This window comes from Odocoileus virginianus, chromosome 6 (assembly GCF_023699985.2).
Source record: "Odocoileus virginianus isolate 20LAN1187 ecotype Illinois chromosome 6, Ovbor_1.2, whole genome shotgun sequence".
Lineage (NCBI taxonomy): Eukaryota > Metazoa > Chordata > Mammalia > Artiodactyla > Cervidae > Odocoileus > Odocoileus virginianus.
In genome coordinates, this window is record NC_069679.1 from 11,903,394 (window position 1) to 11,930,420 (window position 27,027).

At 46.8% G+C, this 27,027-nt stretch overlaps 2 protein-coding genes and 1 long non-coding RNA gene across 14 annotated transcripts in view; 1 reads left to right on the top strand and 2 right to left on the bottom strand.

Moving 5' to 3' along the window:
* Window positions 1-4,390: 4,390 nt before the first annotated feature.
* NR2E3 (nuclear receptor subfamily 2 group E member 3) lies at window positions 4,391-9,794 on the top strand. Its single transcript, XM_020888647.2, has 8 exons — window positions 4,391-4,527; window positions 5,057-5,183; window positions 5,375-5,478; window positions 5,570-5,818; window positions 5,923-6,098; window positions 6,949-7,195; window positions 7,434-7,539; window positions 9,662-9,794. Exons 1-8 carry the CDS (start codon window positions 4,434-4,436, stop codon window positions 9,792-9,794), a joined length of 1,236 nt encoding a protein of 411 aa, XP_020744306.2. The 5' UTR covers window positions 4,391-4,433.
* A 442-nt stretch (window positions 9,795-10,236) lies between these two features.
* On the bottom strand, window positions 10,237-21,880 carry LOC139035571 (uncharacterized). Its single transcript, XR_011488171.1, has 2 exons — window positions 19,803-21,880; window positions 10,237-16,569 (listed from the first exon to the last, which is right to left on the bottom strand). It is a non-coding gene; the product is annotated as an uncharacterized lncRNA (long non-coding RNA).
* A 2,201-nt stretch (window positions 21,881-24,081) lies between these two features.
* The window catches only part of MYO9A (myosin IXA), a 240,889-nt gene continuing 237,943 nt past the window's right edge, over window positions 24,082-27,027 (bottom strand). For all 12 annotated transcript variants that reach the window (XM_070468755.1, XM_070468761.1, XM_070468760.1 and 9 more), the window contains one exon: window positions 24,082-26,886. In XM_070468755.1, the coding sequence (XP_070324856.1) occupies window positions 26,423-26,886 (464 nt within the window). In that variant the 3' untranslated portion in view covers window positions 24,082-26,422. The remainder of the gene's footprint in view (window positions 26,887-27,027) is intronic.

Below are 27,027 nucleotides of genomic sequence, written 5' to 3' on the forward strand. Positions count from 1 at the left end.
AGTCAGGGCAGACTGCCTGGAGGAGGTGAGCCCTGTACAGGCCTTGAAAGATGGGAGCGATTGGGCAGATAGAACAGGGGGGCAGGACAACTCAGATGGAAAAGAGCAGAGAAGACTCGCCGGGGGAAAGAAGCCCCCTCCTTCTCTGCTTCCCCACTCAACTCTCCCCTTGACGGCCCCTCCCCGAGGCCTTCGGCTCCTCCCTTGAGGTCCTTCCCATACACTTGCTGGGAGGAACATAAGGAACCCAGCCACGGAGCAGTCCTGGTGTCCACCTCCTCCCAGCATCTGCCTCCCTGCTGGGGGCTTCAAGAAAAACCCTGTACCTGCCCAGACTGTCACCGTCTTTACTCTCAGCTGGGCCTCAGAGTCCCTGGCTGAGTCCCTTTCCTAAGCCAGGGGCTTCAGACCTCATGTCTCCAAGGCATCCTCCTAAAGTCTGCTCTCACCTCAGCTGCCTTCCGCCTGCCCCCTCCCTCTCACTTTGGACTGTGCTAACCCCTGCTGTGTCACCCTCTCTGATGCCCCCACAACCCCCCTTGGCTCTAGTCCACCCAGTCTAGGGATGATGAGACTGAGACCGAGAGGCAGGATCCCTTGCCAAACTCACACAGCCAGGAAGATGTCAAACCAGGATCTGAGAGTGGGTACTCTGACCAGGAGACTTCCTGAAGCCCTGGGTTCTCTGGTTCCTTCCAGGCGACCTCTCTTCAGGTCAAAGCCATCCCTCTACATATGCCCTGCAGCCCCAGGCTTGCTCAGGGACTGAATATTTGATTTATACCCCATCTTCAGCTTCATCCTCTCCCCCCTGCCTCTTTCTCCTCTGTGTCTCTCATTATAAAAAATAACTCCCGGATTTGAAGATGGAGGAAAGACCGTGAGCCAAGGAACACTGGTGGCCACGGTAAATAAAATAGGAATGCATTCTCTTCTGGGGCATCCAGGAGCGCCAAAGTCCTGCCAACATCTTCGTGTCTGACTCGTTGCGACCCTATGGACTATAACAGGCCATGGAATTCTCCAGGCCAGGATACTGAAGTGGGTAGCCTTTCCCTTCTCCAGTGGATCTTCCCAACCCCGCAACTGAACCAGGATCTCCTGCATTGCAGTCAGATTCTTTACCCACTGAGCTGTTAGAGAAGACCTTCGTTTTAGCCCAAGGAGACCCATTTCAGGCTTCTGACCTTCTAGAACTTACAGATATTTATCCTAAGCTCCTAGTGTGGTCATTTGTTACAGGAGCAATATGAATCTGATACAGATTTATGTACCACCAGATAATCGTCCCTCTGAGCTGAATTAAAGCCTTTCAATACAGTCAGTAAGTCGTGAAGGTAATTTGTATTGGACTCGTACCTTAAATAGAAGAAAATTAGAGTCAGTCTGAAGAGGTTGTGCCCCATTAGCTGGCATGGGGAGTTTCACATGGCCTAAATGTAAATATTATTTTCACTTTGAGGCCTTGGATGATTTAAGATAGGGAAAGTAAATCATTATTAAGATTAAGATCACACATTATAAAAGAAAAAAAAGGAACTCCTGTTCTCAAATATTTTTCTTTTGATATCTCCCTAAACAAGGGGAAAAAAACCTTTCCTCAATGTGGCCCTTCCCACCAACCCCTTGGCCCTGTCTCCTCCTCTCAGCCCAGGTTTGCTGTTTTCAGGTCCTCCCCAACACTACCAACCCTTCCCAGGGCCGTCTGCTGTCCCCTCCTTCAGAGCAACTCTCGCCACGGTGCCCGCTAGCCTCTGCTGCTGAAGCCCGGCAGAGTGGCTGCTCAGAGTCTTCTTGGAGAGTACCGTGGTGGAAAATGGAAGCTTGGGGGTAAGTCACAAGTTTGAAACCCCTGTCTTCATCCCCAGTATCCTCCATCACCCCATGGCTGTGTGGCCCAAAGGGAATTGCTTAATCTCTCTGAGCCTCAGTTTCCTGATCTGTGAGTTGAGAACAGTGATAACTCCTTAATAGGGAAGCTGTGAGGCTTGGCAGCATTTGTGTAAGCACTCTTCTTAATGACTTCCACTCCCTTATTACTGAGGATACAAGTGACCTCCTAAGACACGTGACCTGGTGGACGCCCCCGTCCTTGAATCCTCCCCTGCCCTTTTTCCCATGACCCGCGCTGTCCCGATTTCCCCTCTTAGCTCCTTTGCCAGCGCATCCTCCTTGGCCCAGACTTCCAGGATTAGGGGCCCTCAGTTCAGCCTCAGGCACTTTCCTTCAGCACAGGGTGCTCCAGGTGGTCCCTCGATCCTGAGGTTTCAGGGACCATATCTGTGCAGACAAGCCGGGAATGGGTTGGTTGTGTTGGAGTTGGTCTCCACACCAGAACTCGGGGAACCCACAGGTGAAAGTTTGGGGCAGAGACTCAGGCAGGAGTCCGGTGTGAAGTGGCTGTGGGAGCCGTGACTGTGTGTGAGGTCACCCCCGGGGAGAGTGGGAAGGTCCGCTGGGGTACAGGAGATGCAGGTAAGTTCAGGGGGACAGAAGATGGTAAAGCCGAGTTCCAGAAGAAGTGGAAGAGAGAGGAGTTTTGGGAAGATGGGACTGATCAATCGGGTTCAAGGAGATTCCCTTGGCTCTGGGGGGTCGGTGAAGCAGGAGGCCTAGCAGAGGAGGGTCCTGACGGACCGCCTGTTAGGGCGGGGAGGAGACGAGGCCCGAGGCAGAGGAGCCCAGGTCAGGGGCCTCAGCCCAGTGGCCTCGATCTTCTGAGGCCCCAGAAAGCGGATTACCCTGCAAAGCCCCTCGAGCTGACTTTCCAAATCCCGAATAGTGCTTCCCTGTCACAGGGAGCGTTAACCCCACTTACATAAGGGCCCTGCACCACCCGCTCTGTCCCCTTAACTCCGCGATCCTCCCAGAAGCTTCGCACTGCCCCCCTCCCCCTCAGGCTCTAAGGCTAGGCCAACCCCTGCCGCAGATGCACCCAGAGGTGAGCCCAGCTCTGCTGAGGATGCATGTCACACCCAGACCGACAGGGAGCTTTCTGCTCTGGCCTGGGGGTGGGGTGGGGGCAGAGGAGCAGGAGAGGAAAGGCTCTTTGCTGAGGACCGCTGTAGGATCTCAACAACCCTGAGAAGCAATAATAATAACAGCCCCATCACTTATTGCCTTTCTTGTTAAGTCTCTCAGTTGTGTGTGACTCTCTGAGACTCCATGGACTACAGATCATCAGACTCCTCTGTCCATGGGATTTCCCAGGCAAGAATACTGCAGTGGGGAGCCATTTCTTTCTCCAAGGGGATGTTCCCGGCCCAGGGATTGCACCCGCATCTCCTGCATTGGCAGGGGTCTTTACCGCTAAGCCACCATGGAAGCCCCCCATCATTTATTATGCTCCTACTAAGAACCAGGCCCCAGAACACTTGGAGAATAATCTTAATTAGCTCCCCAGCTGCTCTACGAGGCAGGTACTCTTGTCACCCCTTTTTCCAGGAGACTGAAGCTCAGACAGGTTAAATCATTGCTCAGGGAGGCTTGGCTGGCTGTGAAGAGAGCAGGGATTTGAACTTGCATCTGTCTTGGCTGTCTCCACCCTCCCTCCAGGGCCCGCCCCCCACCGCAGAACCACCCCTGGGCTCGAGCTGGGAAGGCTGAGTCTGGGGAAGGTGAGGGGCCAGCTGACCTGGGACTGTGAGGGCAAGTCAGGATAGGCAGGTGCAGGGGCTGTGTCCTCGCCCCCTCCAGTCTTGCAGGAGACCCTCCACATTGGGCCCAGCACCCATTGCCTGCAGGCCAGCCTCAGACCCTACATCTAACCCATTTCTACCTGTGATGGGAGTTGCCTCTGTAGGGGCATCCTGGGGCTGCTAGCCCTCCAGGGGTGCCCAGACCCTCAAATCCTGGGCCCTAAGCAGTCTCTTATCAAGGGATTAGGTGAGAAGCACTGGGGCAGAAAGCTGGACTTCCCCAGGACCAGCAGTGAGCACCTGTGTGTGGAGCCACACACACCTGTCCCCAGAGCCTCTTGTCCTGGGGTAAGTGGAGTCCACACCGCCCTTAACAATTGGAACAGCTTGGGAGCACAAAACGCGAGGAACCCAGAGACACTGCGCAGCTTGGGAGCCGGTGCGGTGGCAGCAGGACTGACCGGCTCCCAGGGGCACCTTGGTAATGCTGCAGGTGTGGCCGATTGATCCCCTGTGGAGACAGTAAAGATTAAGAGGATCATAAGCTGCGTCCAGCACTGCCCTGGGAGAAATCTCCCCAAGCCAGGCTGCTGCTGTGAGGGGAAGTTGGGGCAGCTCCTGAGTTTAGACAGAGGGACAGGAGGCAGGAGCACAGAGAGGAGAGGCAAGGGGGAGAGAAAGAGACAGGGTTTCAGAGAGGGAGGCAGGGGCTGGGTCCAGCTCAGAAATCCTGAGACTTCCCCTAGGCAGGCAGAGGCTGCCCTGGGACCTGCCAGGACCAGGCCAACAGCACCCATGAGCTCCAGCGTGGCTGCCACGGTGCCGGTGGCCGTGTCCACCTCCAGAAAGGAGTCTCCAGGCAGGTGGGGCCTGGGGGAGGAGCCGACAGGTATGGTTTTTCTCAAGGTAGATGTAGACGCTTGGGGGGTGGAGTGTGGGTCACAGGTTTGCAGGGACCATGATAGGAGCCAGAGCAGCTCAGGCCAAGCCCCCAGGGCTATAGGCAAGTGTAAGGGAACCTGCCAGGAAACCCAGAATCCCAGAAACTTGGGGGTCAGAGAGGATAGCTGATCAGATGGGAGAAGAAAGGAGAGAGGAGGGCCCTCAATGGTCGGGAGCAGAGATCCCTAGGTGTCAAGAACGAGCTTGTGCATGATGGAGCCTGAGCCCACCTGCAGAGAAAGGGACCAGGAAGTGGAGCAGAGAGTGAAACTTGTTGAGAACTGGCCATGGAGAAGCGGGGAGGGGGTGTGACAAGGGACACGTTTTCCAGCTGGGAGAGACAAGGGTGTGCCTGGATGTGGGTGGGCAGGAACCTGAGGATGGTGAGGGAAGGAAGGTGGAGGGGTCCCTGAGGAGGGGGGAGTGGTGTGTGACGGGCCCAGTGCAGCCCCCACCCAGCCCGGGCTTGCCCTCAGGCGTGGGCCCCTCGCTCCAGTGCCGCGTGTGTGGGGACAGCAGCAGCGGGAAGCACTACGGCATCTACGCCTGCAACGGCTGCAGCGGCTTCTTCAAGAGGAGCGTGAGGCGAAGGCTCATCTACAGGTGAGAGACAGGGCACCCCACCCCAGAGGAGTCCCCCCTCATCTAAAGGAGCCCCACCGGCCACTGAATGTTCCTGGGAGGGAGGGAATGGAGGATGCCCAGAGGAGAAGGGCTGCGGCCAAAATGTCTGAAACCCATGGCCCAGAGCCCGGGCAGGACCCTGACTCCCTGGGACTCCTCTCCACCCGCAGGTGCCAGGTGGGGGCAGGGATGTGCCCGGTGGACAAGGCCCACCGCAACCAGTGCCAGGCCTGCCGGCTGAAGAAGTGCTTGCAGGCGGGCATGAACCAGGACGGTGAGTCAAGAACCCCATCCCAGAGAGGTGTGGCAGAAGAGACAGAGGGTGCATGACCCCTGTGGTGTCCTGACCCTTCCCACCTCCCCAGCCGTGCAGAATGAGCGCCAGCCGCGGAGCACAGCCCAGGTCCGAATGGACAGCGTGGAGTCAGAAACGGAGCCCCGGATGGAGCCCCTGGCGACCCCTCCGGCCCTCGCAGGGCCCAGCTCTCGGGGGCCCACACCTGTGTCTGCAGCCAGAGCCCTGGGACCCCGGGCCCTCACACCTCCCGGGCACCACCACTTCATGGCCAGCCTGATAACGGCCGAAACCTGCACTAAACTGGAGCCCGAGGATGGTAAGCAGGCCGACGGCTGAGCTCCAGGCCCCACACCTAGGCCCCTGAAAAGCCACTCTGCCTGCCTCGGAACAGGGGCTGAGGCACAACCTCTCCTCCGACAGCCGACGAGAATGTCGACGTCACCGGCAATGACCCCGAGTTCCCCTCGTCCCCATACTCCTCCTCCTCCCCCTGTGCCCTGGACAGCATCCATGAGACGTCGGCTCGCCTGCTCTTCATGGCCGTCAAGTGGGCCAAGAACCTGCCGGTGTTCTCCAACCTGCCCTTCCGGGATCAGGTACGCTCGTCAGGGGGCTCGCAAGTCAGCCGGGCTGGGGGCGCACACCTCCTTGTGTAGGTGATTATTGGAAGGGCACGCAGCTTGGGGATGGTGAAGCCTGGAGACACCCATGCCTCGGAGTCAGCGATGGTCATGGGCACATATCTCTGGGATGAGGCAGTTGGGGTCATCACCGAGGGGACACTGATGGCCAGGGACGCACAGGGACCAGACATTAGAAGGCAGTGTCTGTGCCCCTCTGGGTCTTCTTTCCTCCTAGACAAACCCTCAGGGCCTAGAGATGCTCTCTCTCTCTGCGTCACAGGCCGATCTGCACACTGTGGACAGCATCAGTGGGCAAATCTGGGCTCCCTTGGAGCACAAATGCCTCTGACTTCTGGGCTTGAGTTTCAGCCCAGCCTCTTCACCCCTCTGGGCTTCTCATGAGCAAGGGACCTGTCAGGACATCCAGGAGGAGAGACACGCTGAGAGCAGCCGTCCTTAGCCAGTGGTTTGGATGAAGCAGCTCAGAAGTGACTGAGTCTGCTGAGTATGGTCAACTTGGGAGGCCAGTGGGGAGTGTCCCTGAGCTGCCCAGCTTCTCACGGCTCCAGGATTTGCCTGTGCTCTACCTCTACCTTTCAATGGAGCCCAGAGAGTGTCTTCGAGCTGAGGCATCTGGGCTGGATGGTGCCAAGTCCCAGAGCTCCGGGCCCCTGGCTGATGCCAAGCAGAGGTCAGAATGTTCTGGGTACCAGCCCTTCCTGTCCTAAGACAGCTGAGAACGTGGCAGAGGTTCCAGGCTGAGCCAGAGGAGCTGTGTATCGGTCATCACACTTGCCCTCACACCCCCACTCTCTGGGCACAGGTGATCCTGCTGGAAGAGGCATGGAGTGAACTCTTCCTCCTTGGAGCCATCCAGTGGTCTCTGCCTCTGGACAATTGCCCACTGCTGGCCCTGCCCGAGGCCTCTGCTGGTGGCAGCTCTCAGGGCCGGCTGGTGCTGGCCAGTGCGGAGACTCGAATCCTGCAGGAGACCATCTCACGGTTCCGGGCACTGGCGGTGGACCCCACGGAGTTCGCCTGCATGAAGGCCCTGGTCCTCTTCAAACCAGGTCTTTGTCCAAGTCTTAGAGGAGAGAGGGTGGGCATGAAGGCAGGGAGTTTTGGTGACTTCCTTCTGCCTCTCACTTTCCCTCCATCACCCCTCATAGACCTGAATGTGTGTAGACTTCTTCCCTGCGAGCAGGAGGGGAGGGCTGCAGGGCTGGGCTGCCCCCTCCTAGGCCCTGGCTGATGGTGAGGCGGATGTGGAGCCTGGGAGGGAAGCTCACAGCTGCTGCTTCTCTCCAGAAACGCGTGGCCTGAAGGATCCTGAGCATGTGGAGGCCTTGCAGGACCAGTCTCAGGTGATGCTCAGCCAACACAGCAAGGCCCACCACCCCAGCCAGCCTGTGAGGTGACCTGAGCACCTGTCTCCCTGCCCATCTGTCCCTTCAGCTCTCTACCACCCTGCCCACCTTTCTGCTACTGTCTTAGGGCTGCACTCATTAGGACAGGGATCTCAGTGCAACCAGCACATGGCTGACACCTACTGTGTGCCAGGCATAGCCCCAGGCCCGGGAGTAGGGACCGAAAAGCTTAAGGCAAACTCACTGCTTCCAGGGGATGCCCGGCACAGTGGCCACGCTGAAGCTGAGGACCAGCCTAGCGGGTACTGAGGGCTGCATGCATCTGAGGGAGACAGAGACCCACTGGGAGGCAGAGTGCAAAGCACTGCTGAGAGGGATTTGTGGAGGCAGTGCCGGTACTGAGGAAGGAGAAGGTCTACAAGGAGAGAAATGATCATTTACAGAGGGAGAGTATTAAGTGTTAGTCACTCAATCGTGTCTGAGTCTTTGTGACTCCATGGACTGTAGCTCACCAGGCTTCTCTGTCCATGACTGAAGTGGGTACCTAATCCCTTCTCCAGGGGATCTTCTCAACCCAGGGATCAAACCTCGGCCTTCTGCATTGCAGACAGATTCTTTACCATCTAAGCCACCAGGGAAGCCCACAAAGGGAGAGGGAGAGAAGCAAATATACATATGTTCTTAGGTCAAGAGACCAGTTGGGAAGGCAAAGCTGATTGCCACCAGGGAGAGGGTAGGGGTCTAAACCAGCACAGCTCTCTGGCACCAGCCTGCTCAGGACTTTGAAGGGCTGCCAGAGGCCAAATCTGGTTTGGCAGGCAGAGAGGAGCCACTGCAGATCATTGAGCAGGAGAATGTTTTCCACAGAGCTGGGCTTCACACAGAGGCGTGATGGTGGGTACAGAGCGTCCAACAGGATGACCCTGACATCATCCAGGGAGTCATTGAAGGTCTGTTTGTGGGAATGGAAAGGCAGTGACAGATGCGGGAGTCTCTGGGAGTTGGGATGGCTCAGACCTGGTATTTGAGTGGATAAGGAACAAGGGAAGAGGAGCTCTTTGGGGAAAGAGGTAGAAGACACAAAAAGGAAAGTCGGAAGAGTTTTCAGGGAACATGAAGAGATCTGTTGCAGGTGCAGATAGGGATGCACTATCCATGCAGGCATGGACCCTAGCCCGGCCCTGGCTGTGTTTGGAGGAGAGTGGCTACTGGCTGAGACTACAGTCCCAGTGCTCTGGGACTGTCCGGCTCGCCCCAGCAGCAGCAGAAGCATGATGGGGGTATACGACGGCTCAGTGCCACCCACTCAGCTCTCACAAGAGAAGTAGACCTTGGTACCGCAAAGCAATTTCAGTAGGTCATTGGGAGGTAGGGGTGGCTTCCCACAGGTGGTGGTGGAAGCTGAACCTGGAGCTGTCCCACTTGGATGTGGCCTCCCTGACCCTGGGCAATGACCCCGGCTGTTAGACCTCCCACCCAAGGAAGGTCAGCATAATGCCCCCATCTGCCTCTCGGGACTTCACCATCTAGCTTCTCTGCGCTGGGAACCCTTGCCTTGGCAAATGGTTCTCATCTAAAAACTACAATGACTTTTTTTTCTGGATGAGTATATCAAGCCACAAAAATTTTTGATTTCAGAACATTTTCACTAATGGTTACTCTTATCATCCTAGGTGGCTTACAGAGAATTTATATCCTTGTTTCTCCCCACGTCATGTGGCTTGTGGGGATCTTAGTTCCCCAACCATGGATCAAACCCAGGCCCCATGAGTGAAAGCCCTGAATCTTAATCACTGGACTACCAGGGAATTCCCAGGATTTATTTTCTTATTCAAATATATGTGGTATTAATGATCATGTAATTATATGATTATTAATAATATATTCACATACTATTAATGTAAATAGCTTCTTACTTTATACTTTTTACACATCATAAACAATATTTATTCACTATTTTCATTACACTCCTTAACTAAACACTGGAGGAAGGTCACAGTGGGTCCGGGGTAGATGAATGGGGCCTTTCCTCAAACTTCCTCCTTACTTGCCCTGAGCACCTCTCATCTCTCCTCTCCATCCCCTCTGCCTCTCCTGGAATGGTGCTGTGCCCAGGACTCAGGCTCTGAAGCTGATAATCACACTGATGGTGTCCTCTCTCCTGTCCAGGTTTGGGAAATTGCTCCTGCTCCTCCCGTCTTTGAGGTTTATCACTTCTGAACGTGTTGAGCTCCTCTTTTTCCGCAAGACCATAGGGAATACTCCAATGGAGAAGCTCCTTTGTGACATGTTCAAAAACTAGTTGAAGTAGAAATAAAATGAGTGCAACCACTTTGGGAAACAATCTACTGAAGCTAAAAATCTGACTACCCTTTGATTTGGTAATTGCACTCATGGATATGTGTACCTGTCAGAAATGTCCTCCAAAAGAATGTTTGAAGCAGCTTTTTTCATAATAGCCCCAAACTGTACAATGATAGTAGGATGGACTAATAAATTGTGGTACATACATATTCAGTCGTGTCTGACTGTTTAAGACCCCATGAACTGTAGCCCACCAGGCTCATCTGTGCATGGAATTCTCCAGGCAAGAATACTGGAGTGGGTAGCCATCCCCTTCTCCAGGGAATCTTCCCAACCCAGGGATTAAACCCGCATCTTCTGCATTGCAGGCAAATTCTGTACCATCTGTGCCACCAGGGAAGCCTTATAAAACAGCAATAAAAAGGAATGAACCATCAATATTGTGTGACAACATGGATCTATTTCAGACACAAACGAAACCATCCAGGCACCAGTTCTGATTATATAAAGTTTAAGAACAGGCAAGACTAAGTAATGGTTGTAGAAGTTAGAATAGAGGTTACCTCTGGGTGGGGGGTGGGTTGATTGGTAAGGGGCCCAAGGTATGCTAAAAATGTTCTTCATTTTGATCAGGGTGGTGGTTTTGCAAACTTATTCACTCATTAAAAATTAATTGCACCATGCACTTAAGATTTGTGCACTTTATTGTTAGACCTAAAAAAAAAAAAGTGAAAAAACAAAAACAGGACAATAAATGTGGCCAAGGTTCTCCCTTTGAGGACACTGATGATGTGAGCACAGGATTGAGTTCCATCCATCTGGTTGCCACTCTGAGTCAGAGTCCAGGTGCCATGAATTCAAATCCAGTGAAAAATCTCCCGGAGGATTCAGCAACCCAGCTTCTCTCCAGATGGTATCCCAGCACCCCACAGCTTCTCCCTATCTTTCTCTTCCCCATCCTTCATCACCTCCCTGAAAATAAAGGTGAGCACCATGCAACTCAACATAGCAGCCATAGGCACTCTTTGTGGAGGGGACTCTCCATCACTTCTTAATTCCTCATGGAAAGATGAAGTTCAGACAAACCTCTTCATTTTCAAAGGCAGGTCCAGAAGACCTAGGAAAAAGTACTTTTTTTTCCATTTATTTTTATTAGTTGGAGGCTAATTACTTTACAATATTGTAGTGGTTTTTGCCATATACTGACATGAATCTGCCATGGATTTACATGTGTTGCCCATCCTGAACCCCCCTCCCACCTCCCTCCCCATCCCATCCCTCTGGGTCATCCCAGTGCACCAGCCCTGAGCACTTGTCTCATGCATCCAACCTGGACTGGCAATCTGTTTCACACTTGATAATATACATGTTTCAATGCTATTCTCTCAGATCATCTCACCCTCGCCTTCTCCCATAAAGTCCAAAAGTCTGTTTGATACATCTGTGTCTCTTTTTCTGTCTTGCATATAGGGTTATTGTTACCATCTTTCTAAATTCTGTATATATGCATTAGTATACTGTATTGGTGTTTATCTTTCTGGCTTACTTCACTCTGTAAAATGGGCTCCAGTTTTATCCATCTCATTAGAACTGATTCAAATGAATTCTTTTTAATGGCTGAGTAATATTCCAGTGTGTATATGTACCACAGCTTTCTTATCCATTCGTCTGCTGACGGACATCTAGGTTGCTTCCATGTCCTGGCTATTGTAAACAGTGCTGCGATGAACATTGGGGTGCACATGTCTCTTTCAGTTCTGGTTTCCCTGGTGTGTATGCCCAGGAGTGGGATTGCTGGGTCATATGGCAGTTTTATTTCCAGTTTTTTAAGGAATCTCCACACTGTTCTCCATAGTGGCTGTACTAGTTTGCATTCCCACCAACAGCGTAAGAGGGTTCCCTTTTCTCCACACCCTCTCCAGCATTTATTGCTTGTAGACTTTTGTATAGCAGTCATTCCCACTGGCGTGTAATGGTACGTCATTGTGGTTTTGATTTGCATTTCTCTGATAGTGAGTGATGTTGAGCATCTTTTCATGTATTTGTGAGCCATCTGTATATCTTCTTTGGAGAAATGTCTGTTTAGTTCTTCGGCCCATTTTTTGATTTAGTCATTTATTTTTCTGGAATTGAGCTGTAGGAGCTGCTTGTATATTTTTGAGATTAATCCTTTGTCTTTTGCTTCATTTGCTATTATTTTCTCCCATTCTGAGGGCTGTCTTTTCACCTTGCTTATAGTTTCGTTTGTTGTGCAAAAGCTTTTAAGTTTAATTAGGTCCCATTTGTTTATTTTTGCTTTTATTTCCAATATTCTGGGAGGTGGGTCATAGAGGATCTTGCTGTGATTTATGTCGGAGAGTGTTTTGCCTATGTTCTCCTCTAGGAGTTTGATAGTTTCTGGTCTTACATTTAGATCTTTAATCCATTTTGAGTTTATTTTTGTGTATGGTGTTAGAAAGTGTTCTAGTTTCATTCTTTTACAAGTGGTTGACCAGTTTTCCCAGCACCACTTGTTAAAGAGGTTGTCTTTTTTCCATTGTATATTCTTGCCTTCTTTGTTGAAGATAAGGTGTCCATAGGAACATGGATTTATCTCTGGGCTTTCTATTCTGTTCCATTGATCTATATTTCTGTCTTTGTGCCAGTACCATACTGTCTTGATGACTGTGGCTTTGTAGTAGAGCCTGAAGTCAGGCAGGTTGATTCCTCCAGTTCCATTCTTCTTTCTCAATATTGCTTTGGCTATTCGAGGTTTTTTGTATTTCCATACAAACTGTGAAATTATTTGTTTTAGTTCTGTGAAGAATACCATTGGTAGCTTGATAGGGATTGCATTGAATCTATAGATTGGTTTGGATAGTATACTCATTTTCACAATATTGATTCTTCCAATCCATGAACACGGTATATTTCTCCATCTGTGTCCTATTTGATTTCTTTCATCAGTGTTTTATAGTTTTCTATATATAGGTCTTTTGTTTCTTTAGGTAGATATACTCCTAAGTATTTTATTCTTATTGTTGCAGTGATGAATGGTATTGTTTTCTTAATTTCTCTGTTTTCTCATTGTTAGTGTATAGGAATGCAAGGGACTTGTGTGTTAATTTTATATCTGCAACTTTACTATATTCACTGATTAGCTCTAATAATTTTCTGGTAGAGTCTTTAGGGTTTTCTATGTAGAGGATCATGTCATCTGCAAACAGTGGGAGTTTTACTTCTTCTTTTCCTATCTGGATTCCTTTTATTTCTTTTTCTGCTCTGATTGATGTGGCCAAAACTTCCAAAACTATGTTGAATAGTGGTGATGAGAGTGAGCACCCTTGTCTTGTTCCTGATTTCAGGGGAAATGCTTTCAATTTTTCACCATTGAGGGTATTTGCTGTGGGTTTGTCATATATAGCTTTTATTATGTTGAGGCATGTTCCTTCTATTCCTGCTTTCTGGAGGGTTTTTTTTTTTTTTATCATAAATGGATGTTGAATTTTGTTAAAGGCTTTTTCTGCATCTATTGAGATAATCATATGGTTTTTATCTTTCAATTTGTTAATGCGCTGTGTTACATTGATTAATTTGTGGATATTAAAGAATCCTTGAATTCCTGGGATAAAGCCCACTTGGTCATGATGTATGATCTTTTTAATATATTGTTGGATTCTGTTTGATAGAATTTTGTTAAGGATTTTTATATCTATGTTCATCAGTGATATTGGCCTGTAGTTTTCTTTTTTTTGTGGTATCTTTGTCTGGTTTTGGTATTAGGGTGATGGTGGCTTCATAGAATGAGTTTGGAAGTTTACCTTCTGCAATTTTCTGGAAGAGTTTGAGTAAGATAGGTGTTAGCTCTTCTCTAAATTTTTGGTAGAATTCATCTGTAAAGCCATCTGGTCCTGGGCTTTTGTTTGCTGGAAGATTTCTGATTACAGTTTCTATTTCAATGCTTGTGATGGGTCTGTTAAGATCTTCTATTTCTTCCTGGTTCAGTTTTGAAAAGTTATACTTTACTAAGAATTTGTCCATTTCTTCCAAGTTGTCCATTTTATTGGTATATAGCTGCTGGTCTCTTATGTTCCTTTGTATTTCAGGTGTTGTCTGTTGTGATCTCTTCATTTTCATTTCTAATTTTGTTGATTTGGTTCTTCTCCCTTTGTTTCTTAATGAGTCTTGCTAATGGTTTGTCAATTTTGTTTATCTTTTAAAAAAACCAGCTTTTAGCTTTGTTAATTTTTTTCTATGGACTCTGTTTCTTTTGCATTTATTTCTGCCCTAATTTTTAAGATTTCTTTCTTTCTACTGACCCTGGGGTTCTTCATTTCTTCCTTCTCTAGTTGCTTTAGGTGTAGAGTTAGGTTATTTATTTGACTTTTTTCTTGTTTCTTGAGGTAAGCCTGTATTGCTATGAACCTTCCCCTTAGCACTGCTTTTACAGTGTCCCATAGGTTTTGGGTTGTTGTGTTTTCATTTTCATTCGTTTCTATGCATATTTTGATTTCTTTTTCGCTTTCTTCTATGATTTGTTGGTTATTCAGAAGTGTGTTATTTAGCCTCCATATGTTTGAATTTTTAATTTTTTTTCCTGTAATTGAGATCTAATTACTGCATTGTGGTCAGAAAAGATGACTGGAATGATTTCAATTTTTTTAAACTTACCAAGGCTAGATTTATGGCCCAGGATGTGATCTATTCTGGAGAAGGTTCCGTGTGCACTTGAGAAAAAGGTGAAATTGATTGTTTTGGGGTGAAATGTCCTATAGATATCAATTAGGTCTAGCTGGTCCATTGTGTCATTTAAAGTTTGTGTTTCCTTATTAATTTTCTGTTTAGTTGATCTATCCATAGGTGTGAGTGGGGTATTAATGTCTCCCACTATTATTGCATTATTGTTAATTTCCCCTTTCATACTTGTTAGCATTTGCCTTACATATTGCGGTGCTCCTATGTTGGGTGCATATATAATTGTTATATCTTCTTCTTGGATTGACTTGTTGATCATTATGTAGTGTCCTTCTTTGTCTCTTTTCACAGCCTTTATTTTAAAGTCTATTTTATCTGATATGAGTATTGTGACTCCTGCTTTTTTTGGTCTCTGTTTGTGTGAAATATTTTTTCCCAGCCTTTCACTTTCAGTCTGTATGTGTCCCTAGGTTTGAGGTGGGTCTCTTGTAGACAGCATATATAGGGGTCTTGTTTTTGTATCCATTCAGCCAGTCTTTGTCTTTTGGTTGGGGCATTCAACCCATTTACATTTAAGGTAATTATTGATAAGTATGATCCTACTGCTATTTACTTTCTTGTTTTGGGTTCAAGTTTATAAACTTTTCTGTGTTTTCTGTCTAGAGAAGATCCTTTAGCATTTGTTGAAGAGCTGGTTTGGTGGTGCTGAATTCTCTGAGCTTTTGCTTGTCTGCAAAGCTTTTGATTTATCCTTCATATTTGAATGAGATCCTTGCTGGGTACAATAATCTGGGTTGTAGGTTTTCCTCTTTCATCACTTTAAGTATGGCCTGCCATTCCCTTCTGGCTTGAAGAGTTTCTATTGAAAGATCAGCTGATCAGCTGTTATCCTTATGGGGATCCCCTGGTGAGTTATTTGTTGTTTTTCCCTTGCTGCTTTTAATACTTGTTCTTTGTGTTTGATCTTTGTTAATTTGATTAATATGTGTCTTGGGGTGTTTTGCCTTGGGTTTATCCTGTTTGGGACCCTCTGGGTTTCTTGGACTTGGGTGGCTATTTCCTTCTCCATTTTAGGGAAGTTTTCAACTATTATCTCCTCAAGTATTTTCTCAAGGCCTTTCTTTTTGTCTTCTTCTGGGACTCCTATGATTTGAATGTTGGGGCATTTAACATTGTCCCAGAGGTCTCTGAGGTTGTCCTCATTTCTTTTCATTCTTTTTTCTTTTTTCCTCTGTGCTTCATTTATTTCCACCATTCTATCTTCCACCTCACTTATCCTATCTTCTGCCTCATTTATTCTACTGTTGGTTCTCTCCAGAGTGCTTCTGATCTCAGTTATTGCACTATTCATTATTGACTCTATTTTATTTCTTCTAGGTCCTTGTTAAACTTTTCTTGCATCTTCTCAATCCTTGTCTCCAGACTATTTATCTGTAACTACATTTTGCTTCCAATATTTTGGATCATTTTTACTATCATTATTCTGAATTCTTTTTCAGGTAGACTCCCTATCTCCTCCTCTTTGGTTTGGTTTGGTTTGCTTTGTTTGGGCTTTTATCATGCTCCTTTACCTGCTGAATATTTATTTCTCTGCCTTTTCATCTTGTTTAGGTTGCTGTGTTCAGGGTGGCCTTTTTGTATGCTGGAAGTTTGTGGTTCCTCCTCATTGTGGAGGTTCCTCCCTGTGGGTGGGGTTGGACGAGTGGCTTGTCAAGGTTTCCTGGTTAGGGAAGCTTGTGTCTGTGTTCTGGTGGGTGGAGCTGGATCTCCTCTCTGGTGTGCAACGAAGTGTCCAGCAGTGAGTTTTGAGGGTTCTATGGGTTTGGTGTGACTTTTGGCCACCTGTATTTTTGCGCTCAGGGTTATCTTCCTGCATTGTTGGAGAATTAGCTTGGTATGTCTTGCTCTGAAACTTGTTGGCTCTTGAGTGGAGCTTGGTTTCAGTGTAGGTACAGAGGCTTTTGGATGAGCTCTTGTTGATTAATGTTCCCTGGAGTCAGGGGTTTTCTGGTGTTCTCAAGTTCTGGACTTAAGCCTCCTGCCTCTGGCTTCCAGTCTTATTCTTACAGTAGCCTCAAGACTTCTCCATCCATACAGCACTGATGATAAAACATATAGGTTAATGGTGAAAAGACTCTCCACAGTGGGAGACACCCAGAGAGAGTCACAGAGTTACATGGAGAAGAGAAGAGGGAGGAGGGAGATAGAGGTGACCAGGAGGAGAAGAGGGGGAATCAAAAGGGGGGAGAGTAATCTAGTCAGTAATCAATTCCCTATTTGCTCTCCACAGCCTGGAACACTCAGAGTGGTTCACAGAGTTCCATAGAGAAGAGAAGAGGGGGGAAGGAGATAGAGGTGACCAGGAGGAGAGGAGGGGGAGTCAAAAGGAGAGAGACCAATCTAGCCTGTGACCAGTTCCCTGTGTTCTCCACAGCCCAGAATACCCAAAGAGATTTCAGAGTTAAGTACAGAAGAGAAGGGGGAGGGAGGAGATAGAAGTGACCTGGGGGAGAAAAAGGAGAGTCAAAAGGGGAGAGAGCAATCAAGCCAGTAATCACACTCCTAAGTAAAAATGGGTACTGAAGACTGGGTTCTTAAAGGTACAGAAATGATAACAAATACCAAAATGCAAAGATTAAAAATTTAGAGTAGAGGTTAGACTCTCAAAAATACAATACTAAAAAAAAAATTGCAGAAATTATTTTAAAAATATATGAAGTTTGCTTTAAAAATAGGGTCTTTTTTTTTTTTTGCAAGGTAATAGTAGGTTTCAAAAATGAAAATTAAAGGACTAATAAAGAACTTAAAAAATTTTAAATTAAAAAAAGATAATAGTAAAATATATCTAGGAATTTCTCTGGAGCTGTTGGGGGCAGTATGGGGTCATCTCAGTTTCAGATAGTTCCTTCAAACAGCTTATACTTCTCAAGGTCTATAGGTCTATATACTATAGGTCCCTTCCAATGTAGCCAATGCTAACTACAGGGTTTTAATCTGTTGCACCTGTCACTTCCAAAGCAGTTCCCTCTTTGTTTATTTTGGCTTCCTCTGCTTGCAAGTCTCTTCAGTATCTTACTTCTGCCCTAACACAAGGGGGTGAAGACACCAAGGAAACCAGATCTGAAAGAGACACGTGTACCCCAATGTTCATCGCAGCACTGTTTATAATAGCCAGGACATGGAAGCAACCCAGATGCCCATCAGCAGACAAATGGATGAGGAAGCTGTGGTACATATACACCATGGAATATTACTCAGCCATTAAAAAGAACTCATTTGAATCAGTTCTAATGAGATGGATGAAACTGGAGCCCATTATACAGAGCAAAGTAAGCCAGAAAGATAAAGACCATTACAGTATACTAACACATATATATGGACTTTAGAAAGATGATAACGATAACCCTATATGCAAAACAGAAAAAGGGACTCAGATGTATAGAACAGACTTGTGGACTCTGGGAGAAGGCGAGGGTGGGATGTTTCAAAAGAACAGCACTGAAACATGTATATTATCTAGGTGAAACATGTATATTATCTAGGGCAGATAACCTGCCCAGGTTGGGTACATGAGACAAGTGCTCGGGCCTGGTGCACTGGGAAGACCCAGAGGGATCGGGTGGAGAGGGAGGTGGGAGGGGGGACTGGGATGGGGAATACATGTAAATCCATGGCTAATTCATTTCAATGTATAACAAAAACTACTGTAATGATGTAAAGTAATTAGTCTCCAACTAATAAAAATAAAAATTAAAAAAAAACAAAAAAACAAGGGGGTGAAGATGGTCATTTAGTTAGGGTCATTCAATTGTGCTGCAGGGAGGGAGGAATATTGGAAACAAATGTCACTGGCGTGTGTGGGGAGTGCTCGCAGTGTCTGGGCCACACTGGGTTTGCCCCTGCTCACAGCATGTGTGCTTTCCCAGTCTACACTGCTCAGGCTCCAGATTGCTCACAGGGCAACTGTCTATGGTGGGCCCTGGGTTGCATGCACTTCCCAGGGCTAAGCCGCTCAGGTTCGGGTTCTCGGGTACTCCGCAAAGACACAGACTCGGTCGGGCCTGCGTTTTCTGCCCTTCCCAGGTCCGAGCAGCTCAGGGACCAGGTGCTTGGCGAGCGCACACTCCCCAGGTGGGCGGTGCGTCTTATCACCTTCCCCGTCCCAGCCACTCGGTTTCCTGGGTGCGCAGTGGGAGCACTGTCTCAGGTGTGCCGTGTGTCTCCTCTGGGGGGCTGATCTCTGGCTGCGAAACTCCTGGCGGATGTCAACTGTCCAGGATCCCAGGAAGACTTGGTTAGCAACTGGGAGCCTGCTCGCAGTTTGGTAGAGGATACCGTCTCTGGGGCCGAGTTTGCCCCTTGCCTTCCAGCTCTGGCTGTCGCCCACCTGCCTCTGTGCCTCCAGCGAGGGATGGGCCAGTTCGTGGTTGGCTAGCTCTCCTCTGGTATTTGCTCAGTCCTTTGTTCTGTGAGCGGCCTGGCAGTGGCTTAGGTTAGAGCTTTTCACTGCTAAGTTCTCTCTTTTTTTTCTCTCTCTCTGGCTATCCCATGGTTTGGGTTGCTATCTCACGTTAGCTCCCTCAGATTGCCCTCAGGGTATTCAGGTCTGGTGCTTACCCTAAGCAATGCAGCCCATGCTTCCCTGTTCAGCCCCCGCTTGCTGGTGGTGGACACCAGTGTTTGGGCTACTTCTCCATTGGGAGTTGCAGTTAGGCGTGTAATCTCTGGGTTTTATTTTCTCCTCCTGGTTATGTCGCCCTCTGAGATTCCAAAACTCCCCACAGACCCGCCGGTAAGAGGGTTTCCTGGTGTTTGGAAACTTCTCTTTTAAGACTCCCTTCCTGGGTTGGGTCTCCGTTCCTAACTCTTTGTCCCTCTTTTTATATTTTGTCCTACCTCCTTTGGAAGAAAATGGGCTGCCTTTCTGGGTGCCTGGTGTCCTCTGCCAGTGTTCAAAAGTTGTTTTGTGGCATTTGCTCAGTGTTCAAATGATCTTTCATTGCATTTGTTGGGGAGAAAGTGGTCTCCCCGTCCTATTCCCCCACCATCTTAGGACCACCCCCGATCTTAGTTTTCTGAATGTTGAGTTTTAAGCCAACTTTTTCACTCTCCTCTTTCACTTTCATCAAGAGGCTCTTTAGTTCTTCTTTGCTTTCTGCCCTAAGCGTGGTGTTGTAGATAAACTTAATTATCTGCAGCCAACCCAGCATCCACCCCCTCACCCCGCCCCATGGCCCTTCTTAAGGTCTTATCGTCATTGCAAAGATGCCAGTCAGTTTATCTGTCAGGATCCCCTTCCCCTATGGTTTCTTAGTAGAAGACAGGCACTCACCTGAGACTTGTAAACGAGAAGCCATTAATCTCTGGACGCAGTCACAGCCAAATGTGTGGGAAAATATCACAGCAATCTTCCTGAGAGTTGCAGGTGCTTTAAAAGATTCAAAACTGCTGGCTTTCTTGACCTTCAGTGGGAGCTTTCTCTGACCTGCTTCCCCACTTCTTCCAATGTTTACATTAAGCCCCTAATTCCTATCTCAAGTCCTTCGCATCTAAAATACACTGAGTGGCTTCCGTAATCCTAATACAATGCAGCTCTCAGTTGATCCTAGGATTTACTCAACCTTTTGCTGTAAATTGGCCCTATTGAAACTCAGATAGGTAACAGCTCTACCCCAAAGCATTTAGGGCCAGTGCTAGGGGAGGGGATACTACGAAAACTTTTCTCCCTTCGGTGCCAGAAATGTGTTTGGTTATGAAGCACACAGAGGTAGGCCTGTGTGGGCCTATCTGGGCCTTTCTTTTCAACTGCAGTTTTCAGATTTGTGAGACACTCTACTTCTACCTTTAAGGGAGCATTTAGATGTAGGAAGGGCAGAGAAAGACTCACAAGTTGCCAAGAAGCAACCATTCAGATTAATAAAACCTGACAGTGGGACCCAGATATTGTGGATGACTAGTCTCCATCTGGTGGACACCACTGGTTTTCCTCACTAGGATGCAAACTCCATAGGGTGCAAGGGTTTTGGTCACCAGCATACCCCACCCAACCAGAGTGCTCAGTCAACACTTGTCAAATGGAAAAATGGCCCCACAGAACTGGGACGTGACATGCTTGTTGGAGTCTGAGATGCCTCACAAGATCCAATAGATGTTACAGGTGTCTCATCCATGTTCATGGTTATGTCCCTGGCTCTAAGATGCTGTACTGTTATCCAATTTAGAAGAAAGAACAATTTTTTAACAAGCAAAAGCTCTGATCTGTGTCTCCTTACAACTTTCTGCTCTTTCTTCATAATAGGGAAGGTTTGTTGTAGATTTAGTTATCACAGGGGGAACTTTCAAAAATGGCATTACTATGTTTTATTTAGCCTGCTGCTGCTGCTAAGTCACTTCAGTCGTGTCTGACTGTGTGTGACCCCATAGACGGCAGCCCACCAGGCTCCGCTGTCCCTGGGATAATCCAGGCAAGAACACTGGAGTGCGTTGCTACTTCCTTCTCCAATGCATAAAAGCAAAAGTGAAGTCACTCAGTTGTGTCCACCTCTTCGCGACCACATGGACTGCAGCCTACCAGGCTCTTCCGTCCATGGGATTTTCCAGGCAAGAGTACTGGAGTGGATTGCCATTGCCTTCTCCAATTTAGCCAATTAAGGAAACCTTAAACAATCCACTATTCTTATTATGTTGTCATGTAGACAACGCAAACTGTAGATGTAAACAATGTAAAAAATGGAAAGGATGATCTCAGAATTTTTAAATGGAATAAATTTGACATTAGGGATAAATTGATCACATTTTTTTTTTTTCAATTTCACTTTAGATTTGGTTTGGTACTTGAGAACCCCTGATCACATTCAACTCTCTCATCCAAAATGTAAGTGTGGGCACCTTTTGTTAGGTGCTGAGGATCGAAGAGTCAGAAGATAGGTTCCCTTCTTGCCTTGGGAAGCTAACGTCAGTTTTTTGGTGTCAAAAACACTGGCCACTGTTGAGAACACAAGACATCTAAGCCGGTTCGACGGGGAAGAGGAAATTTCCAAGTAGAAATGCTTTTTACACTATGACCTCAGAGTCAGCAGGAGTTACCCAGAGAAAACCTGGGGGAGGGAACACATTCCAGACTGAAGACAAATGACCTTGCCCAAGTCATGCAAGTGCAGGGGCAGAACAAGAAAGGACACATCAGGGCCCTCAACTAGCAGCTATGCCTTTTTGCTGAAGATCCTCAATGTAGATTTATTTTCTTCCCTGCACCCCATCTCTAAATTGATTAAATGAAGTCTTGACAGCTTAGCATTTATGGAAAACTGACAACTTGAAATCTCACCTCCACTTGAGCTAAATTAAGTTTCCAATAATTACCATCTCTGTATTTTATCAGGGGCTCAGTTCTTTGCTTAAAAAAAAAAAAAGAGAGAGAACTTTATCAAAAATCATTGCTATTCCTTGGGTTCAGGCTGGAGTGAGTTGGGATGGGAGTCAGGATGGTCAGAAAACAAACCACACGTATTGCTGCTTCTGGAAGCTTTGTTCTTTAATGAGCCATGGAGTGACCTGTCCATCAAACTGCTCTTGTGAAGCCATACAGTGCGTATTTTGAGTGGCACAAACTGCACTTTATACAACTGATGGCCCCAGCCCCACCCCCTGCCAAAAAAAAAAAAAAAGGAAATTACAAAGTGCCTGTTGATTGCATCAGGAATGTAATCAGTTCTGTGGGTGAGACAAATCATTCTTTGTATAGAATTATTCTATTAAACAGTAAAATGATATTATATTTCACAGGCTATGTCCTTTTACAATAGATAGTCTTTTATAAATTTACACTCAGTATATTTATATAAATTACTTTAAATTCATTAATATAATACTTATCTGTAGTCCACACCTTTCCCTTAGTAAATACAATTACTTGGTTCCAAAGGTGCAACTTTTACATGACCTAAGAGGGATTGATAAATAGGCATTCAGTATGGATTGAAAGCAAGGTGATGGACCCCTTAGTGGGGTTTTTTCACAACAGTTTCAACTAAGAGACCAACAAGACCTAATAGATCCACCTTCGTAGTCACTATTTTGCCCTTTATCACCAGATAAGATGTGGGAGCAGTTCCAGAGAAAAGTGGGTAAACAGTAATTTAGGGGCATAGAAAGATAGCAAAGTCAAAGTGTTAGTCAGTTGTGTCTGACTCTTTGCGACCTCATGGACTGTTGCCTCTGTCCGTAGAATTCTCCAGGCAAGAATACTGGAGTGAGTTGCCATTCCCTTCTCCAGGGCATCTTCCCAACCCAGGGATTGAATCCAGGTTTCCCACATTGCAGGCAGACTGTTTACCATATGATCCATCAGGGAAGCCCTGAGAAAGACTCCCACAACCACCAAGGAACTTTACTACCAAGGCTAACATGGTACTGGGGGATAGTGCCAACTGTCACAGAATTATGGGGAGCTGTCCCACAATTATGGGTCGACAAACATATCTGTCAGGACCGAATGATGCTGTGTTGGTCAACACAGAATGACCAAGAGGGGGGAAAATGAGAGAGAGGAGAATAAGGAAAGCCAGCTGGAGTGTTTCCTTCTTAAAATTCTCTCAGCTTTGAACACATCCTGAGAATATTTTCTTCTCTCTTGTTCACCAAAGTGCTTGTGAAAGGTACACATTCCTCAGTTAGAGTTTAAAAAAGAAAAATGTGGCCCACAGGCACTGAAGTGGGCCTGCAGAACCTTGCTGGAGCTCCTATTTTCTGCATGCTTCTGGGATCCTCCATCTTTGACAGTGAAAACAACCCTACTGTGATGGAAGACAGAAGTCTCCACTAACTCCCATGACAAGGGAGGGCTCTTATATCGCATCCTCTGAATTCAGGTCCCTCTGCCTCCACAAGGCTCATACTGGGCTGTTATCTTCTTTGTGTTCGCAGAAACCCAGAGTGGCACAATATTTAAAATGGCAGGAAGTACACAGTGCATTACAAATGAAGCAAGTCACCTTCCTGAATCCTTTCTGTATTTACTTCACTTTGTGTATACACACTTTGACCCTACAATTATACTTTTCTGCTTCCATTACATTTTCCATGATAAGGGATATGTTGGCTTTAATGGGGAGAATTAAAACTCCAGGCTGTATCTGGGGCTGAGAAGGTGTGGTAAGAAGAGAATGCTCTGCATTTTAGAGTATGGGCTCCAAATCAGGGGCTGCCTCTGTGCTGCCACACATGGGATTCCTTTGAGGCATTTGAGATCAAAGAAAATGAGCAAAGGAGAAGCAAATAGAAAACACACATTTGACACATACAGATGTTAAATATCTTAATTATAAGTGATTGTAATGCAGCATCGGCTTGTGGTAATGTAACATGAACCACAGAGATGACTGGTTAAGATCAGAGGAGAGGAGAGACAGCACTTGGTTCCGACAGCTGTTAAGTGTTATGGCTTCATCTTTTTCAGGCCAACAATGCCCATTATTCTAGAGAACAGCAGCATGCTTTCCTTTAAAGGGAGGGTCCCGCCTTTGCTCTCCATTCTTAGCATTCCATGCATCTCCCTTTCCCCACCCCTCCATTCTGACAGCTTGTTAAATGACTAGAAATCCACAAATCTAGCAACTGAAAAACAAACATTTATTTAATGTTATCCAAATTCAGGTTTTAGGTCCCTGAGAAAAAATTATAAAGTCTCTTAACATCCATCACCTGGTTCCTATAAAGTGACCTATATGAGTAGTTTTTTTATTTATTTTTTTTAACTGCAAAAACTTATTTTGCAAAATAGCAACAAAACAAAAACTCCACAAAGATTTAGAAGGGAGACCGTATGCCAAGATGTGTTTCCCAGGCCATTCCTCTAAGCCAAAGAAAACTATTCAACAGGGGTAATCGCTTTTTTTTGGTAATGTCCTGGAACAAGTGGAAAGGAGTACTCAACACTGGCTGAAGACCACCTTCCCAAGGATAATGGGAGAGACTGTGCCTGGCACAGGCACTGGGGTACCCATGCAGACACAACCATGCTGAGGGGCTGGGTTCTGCTCTAGGAGATTCTCTGGAATTCAGATTTTTAAAGACTTTACCTTTATTACTCCTCAAGGCAGCATGAACAAGGTGGCAGATGTTTGCAGGTTATAAAATCGAACACGTTTAGTTACTAACCATCATCATTCTGGAAACTGACAAAGACTCCTTTTCCCGAGGTCATTTCTGAACCCCACCAGGGAGAGGAAAGCCGCCTGCTTCCAGGAGCTGCCACTCGGGGTGATATTTGCGTCTGGCCTCTGGGGCTCGACAGCAGCCGCAGAGGCAGTGGCGTGAGGGTCACTGTGTGTAACAGGAGAGACTCTGCCTTATTAATGAAAGTCCTCAGGTTTCTGTAACTTCATCTCAAAGAAGTATGAAAAGGAAGAATAACCAAAATTCAGGTTACAGATGGTAAAGGCTCTTTTTTAGAACAGTGCATGTGGTAGTTAGACAAGATGCATTTAGTAACTTTAAAAAAGAAACATTTTCACATATTTATCTCAAGAAAGGGCATCATGTTTCATTTCCCATATATTATAAATAGCAAAAACAGACTTCTAATCCCACAAATACTAAGAAGCTTAAAATGCTTTTATAACTCAGGTACATGGAGACACCCAGTGGTGAGGAAAATGGTTTGACTTTTCCCTCAACCCAGGGATATCTGGCTCTCACCACCACATCCAATGGCCCTTAATCTGTGGGAAGAAATTCTATGGGGAGGAAGGAAGCATAAAGTTAAAAAGAAATATGCACACTATACATATATATATTTACAGTAAACTTCAGTAACCAGAATATTAACAAAAATAGCTTCAAGTAGTCCTTGATTTTTTAAAATCTATTTAATACTGATGGTCTGAGGAAAAAAGATAAAAGCTAGATGGGTCATATTAAAAACTTTTCTTTTTTGGCAGCTTTCTGTAACATTTATTCATGCAGTGCTATGTGTGAATGCTCAGGGAGAAGTGATTAAGTGGTCACATCATTTGTGTGAGCTCGTGGTGGAAATCCACCAGCAGATAAACAGGTTCATATATGGTCTTCAGTTTAATCTATACAAAGAGAAAGGCCTATATAAATTAGAATGAAACCCTCCTGTTTAGGGATCACCATGTCTCTGGGACATTTAAAAAATATTAGAGGAACCTGATTCTAGGATAAGGGGATATAAGAACAGTATGGCTATTGAAACTTCGGCCCATGCAATCCATTTGGCAGGAACTAACCAGGGGTTAAACCAGCATTGATTATTATGACATCAAACATTGTTGAAAAACAAAACAGGTCTTCTCTTCTTCATTGGATAACCACAGAGGTCTCAAACATGCTCTGATGGCTTGATGGAGACAACTGCTTTTTTTTAACTTTCCCCAGAATATAACATGGAGTGTTTCTCAAAAATCTTAAAATAGAGGGCTTTAGGCTTTTTGCTTACAAATCCTTGGAAGAAAATTATATTCTATACCAGCTCCTAACTATCCCAAAATAAACCCAAAGGATTTTGCTTTCATGGTTAAGAAAGGTTTATATGTTTTCTTCAAATGTTAGAAATCAGTGGGTCCCTCTAGCCCACAATGTCCCCCCAGTTCCACACTCACCTCTGGGAAGGGAAAAAGGGAGGGAGGAGAGGCAACACAAAGACCTCCTCAGCTGACCCAAACCCCAAGGCCCCGGGCGCTCTGTTCAGCGAAACCTCTAGTCGGATAGAGCAGCCAAGGCACAGCTGGCGCCATCCCTGGCAGGCTTCAAAGACGACTTTCCGCTTCGGCAGGAGGCCCGCCCGGGACGCGGCACACAAGGTCCTGGCTGTATGCTCGGGCAAGAGGCAGGACCACACTCAGGATGGATACTGTGGACCAGGTGATGAAGCCCCAAGATGAGATGTGTTCACCACGCTGTAGCCACAAGGGACACACATCTGCCAGTTCAGACCATAAACTCATTATTCCCAAAGAGAGCGAGCTGTTGGGCCGAGCTGCAGTCTGGGTCCACAGTTTTCCTGCGGCCAGACACAACGATCCCCTCTGGGGTCTCTTTGGTTTTCTGAGGTGAGTTTTTCACATTCTTTAATTTTTGTTTTCCCTTTTCAGGGTTGAAGGTTCCTCTGCTGATGAACTGAGGCTTGTCTTCTAGGGATTTGGTCTGGCCGGATGGCCCTTCCATCCCGAGGGCCTCACCAGCTGAGGAAGCTCGGTAGAAAGGAGATTTGGAATAAATCTGAAATCGTCTTCTGGTCCCATGAGAAGATGCAGTGCCAGATGAACATAAAGAAGAGACTGAAGAGTCCACTGAATCCAGTGAGTCTTGCTGCTTTTTGAGCTGCTTCCGCAACTTGCTTGAAGGTTCAGACTTGCCAGCTGCCTTCGTAGAGATAAGGGCTAAGCTTCTCTCTAATGCAAGAAAGAGACCAAAGTTGTAAATGACAGTTCTCTCTGAAGAGAATCATTGTGTGATGAAGAGGTGTCACTGCGCACATGTGAAAGTGGGTGGGCTAAGATCTGGAAGGTCCAGGGTGACCTGCTTTGGGCACA

What these genes read in the sequence shown, in the direction of transcription:
- NR2E3 (XM_020888647.2), top strand. Translation starts at nt 4,434, where the DNA reads ATGAGCTCCAGCGTGGCTGCCACGGTGCCGGTGGCCGTGTCCACCTCC. An exon ending in GGCGGGCATGAACCAGGACG is followed by an intron (nt 5,479 to 5,569) that starts GTGAGTCAAGAA and finishes CCACCTCCCCAG; the next exon opens with CCGTGCAGAATGAGCGCCAG. An exon ending in CCTGGTCCTCTTCAAACCAG is followed by an intron (nt 7,196 to 7,433) that starts GTCTTTGTCCAA and finishes GCTTCTCTCCAG; the next exon opens with AAACGCGTGGCCTGAAGGAT.